The sequence below is a fragment of the Phaethon lepturus genome, unplaced genomic scaffold (genome assembly GCF_000687285.1).
Source record: "Phaethon lepturus isolate BGI_N335 unplaced genomic scaffold, ASM68728v1 scaffold40121, whole genome shotgun sequence".
NCBI classification, from domain to species: domain Eukaryota; kingdom Metazoa; phylum Chordata; class Aves; order Phaethontiformes; family Phaethontidae; genus Phaethon; species Phaethon lepturus.
The window spans coordinates 455-2,821 of NW_010517688.1; the positions used below are offsets into that span (position 1 = coordinate 455).

The 2,367-nt window shown below is 38.4% G+C and overlaps 1 protein-coding gene across 1 annotated transcript; it reads left to right on the plus strand.

The window, feature by feature from the left end:
• Positions 1-205: 205 nt before the first annotated feature.
• On the plus strand, positions 206-607 carry LOC104613895 (ovalbumin-related protein X-like; the record flags this gene model as incomplete). The annotated part of the gene is made up of 1 exon (XM_010296474.1): positions 206-607. A coding segment is annotated over one exon (402 nt), but the record flags the coding sequence as incomplete, so codon positions are not given.
• Positions 608-2,367: the final 1,760 nt, after the last annotated feature.

Genomic DNA, 2,367 nt, shown 5'->3' on the forward strand with positions numbered 1-2,367 from the left:
GGAGAACTTCATCAAGACAGATGAGATATAGGCCATAATCCGGAGGAAGCACAGAAAATAAACAAATACATTTGAGATTAAGTATCAGTTCTATTGTTAGAACTCCACAACTTAAATGGAAAAAAATAGTAGCAAGTGGTATAAACACAGCTGTTAAGGCGATTGCACTCATCTCAGGCATTTCATTCCCTGCCTCTCTTTGCAGCTTGAGAACAAAATCAGCTTTGAAAAACTTACAGAGTGGACCAGTCCCAATGTGATGGAAAAGAAGAGAGTGAAAGTGTACCTCCCACGCATGAAGATTGAGGAAAGATATAACCTCACGTCTGTCTTAATGGCCTTGGGTATGACCGACCTGTTCAGCCCTTCGGCCAATCTGTCTGGCATCTCTTCAGCAGAGAGCCTGAAGATATCTGAGGCCATCCATGAGGCGTACATGGAAGTCAATGAAGAGGGCACCGAGATGGCAGGCTCAGTGGGTGTCATGGGAGACATCAAACATTCTTCTGCCTTTGAAGAATTCAGGGCTGACCACCCTTTCCTTTTCTTGATCAAACACAATCCAACCAACAGCATCCTCTTCTTTGGTAGATATTGTTCCCCCTAAAGAAAGAAAGAGCTGGAAAAAATGCTTGCCTTCCCCTCAGAAACAGACACCCTTTACTGTAGTATTGTAGTATAACCTCCTCTTTTCAATATTTTCTCCAAGTGGAAAGCCTTCAATTCCTAGGGAGATATTCTTGAACAAGCATGTGACTTTTCAGATCTTTAGATGCAGGTATTTCTGCTCACACAAATTTTATTCAGGACCTATATCCAGGTTTGAATGAGAATTTCAGGAGGTAGCTTAGGAATATTTCCCATTGTCACTGAATAACTCGAGAGACAGGGCCAGTGTTTTCATTTTTGTGAGAAACCCTGCCACTGCTATTGAGAATCTGGTTTCTCTATAGGAGTTCTGTGAAATAAACACAGCTTTCAGAATAATCCTCTTCCTTTCTGTTGAACTTGCTGGGAAACCATCCTTGAATTGGTGCCCGGACAACTTGCAGATGAAATTCTAAACTTCAGCAAAGCATTCTTCTTCCAGGAATGCATTTGGGCTTCTTTGTGCTGCACGTACTATAAGGCTGTGTCTCTCATTCTGAGGGAGCATACAGCAAGTCTACCATTTCTTCATAAATCATCATCTCCAAATACAACATCTTCCTGACTGATATAATTTTGCATCTTCATTCCAGTGATAAATGATTGATTTTGTGAATGTTAATTGGTGGTCCTTCTATTTATTCTAATAAAAGCATTGCAAACTAAACATGTAATTACCTATTCTGGGTTACTGCACCACACAACCTGAAACATATGACATAGTAGGCAGTGATTATCAACAGAAGTGGTTCAGACTAGGATTTAGATCCTGCTTTCAAAACCAGAATGTACCCATATATGAAGTCACTAAACAGCTTAAGATTTTTTTTTTTTTTTTTGAGCTTAAGCAAGGTAAACCCTACAGGTCCTATTCTTACCTGGAGCTTATCTCCGTATGGCATATCAAATAACTAAATATTTTTAATTTGCTATTGTATTTCCAGATAGTTTTAAAAGATTTCCTCTAAATGTCCTCAGTAAATATATCAAAGTGACGCCTAAGAGACACAACTTCAAAATCACGAGAAGAGTGTTTGTCTTAAAACGTGGACTGCTTCAGCTCTCTAATACCCACAAGAATCATACGACAAAATCTTTCTTATTGCCTTTTGATGTAATAATCCTCTAGAGATGTTATTGCCTATTTCACAGTCTTTAGAGGGAAGGTTCTTTAAGTTACAGTTTATACAATTAAAAAGAAGATTACTAGTGTTAATTGCTGAGTTAAGCAATACTCCTTCTGCTGGGATACACATGCAGAACTGCAAATTACAGTATCAGTACTTAAAAAGTGCTTAGAAAAGGAGACGTGGTGGTATTTGGAGCTGCCTCAGCCATTTGCAAAGTCAGCATTAAATATAACTTGAAATAATGATGCTGGCAGCAGGGAAACACATTTTCAGAGCTGCTACGAAGTCTATGAGAGAACTTCAAATACTGGTCTTCCCAAGACAGTCACAAAGGATTAGCTATGGTTAACACAAGTATTCAAGCAAAAAAGTATTTCAAGAGCTAGGACATTTCAAGGTTTACTGTGTACGTTATGTTCTGCTTCCCTTACAGCCAAAAGTAGTCAACAGAGTTTTGCTGCAACTAAAAAAAAAAAGAAAAAGGCAGGATTTGTAAAATCCTAAGGATCTGTCCTAAGGAGCAGAGTGTGTAAGGTTATTAAACAATTTAAAAACTGTTATTAAACTGAAATAAGCAGGTCTGTCACTC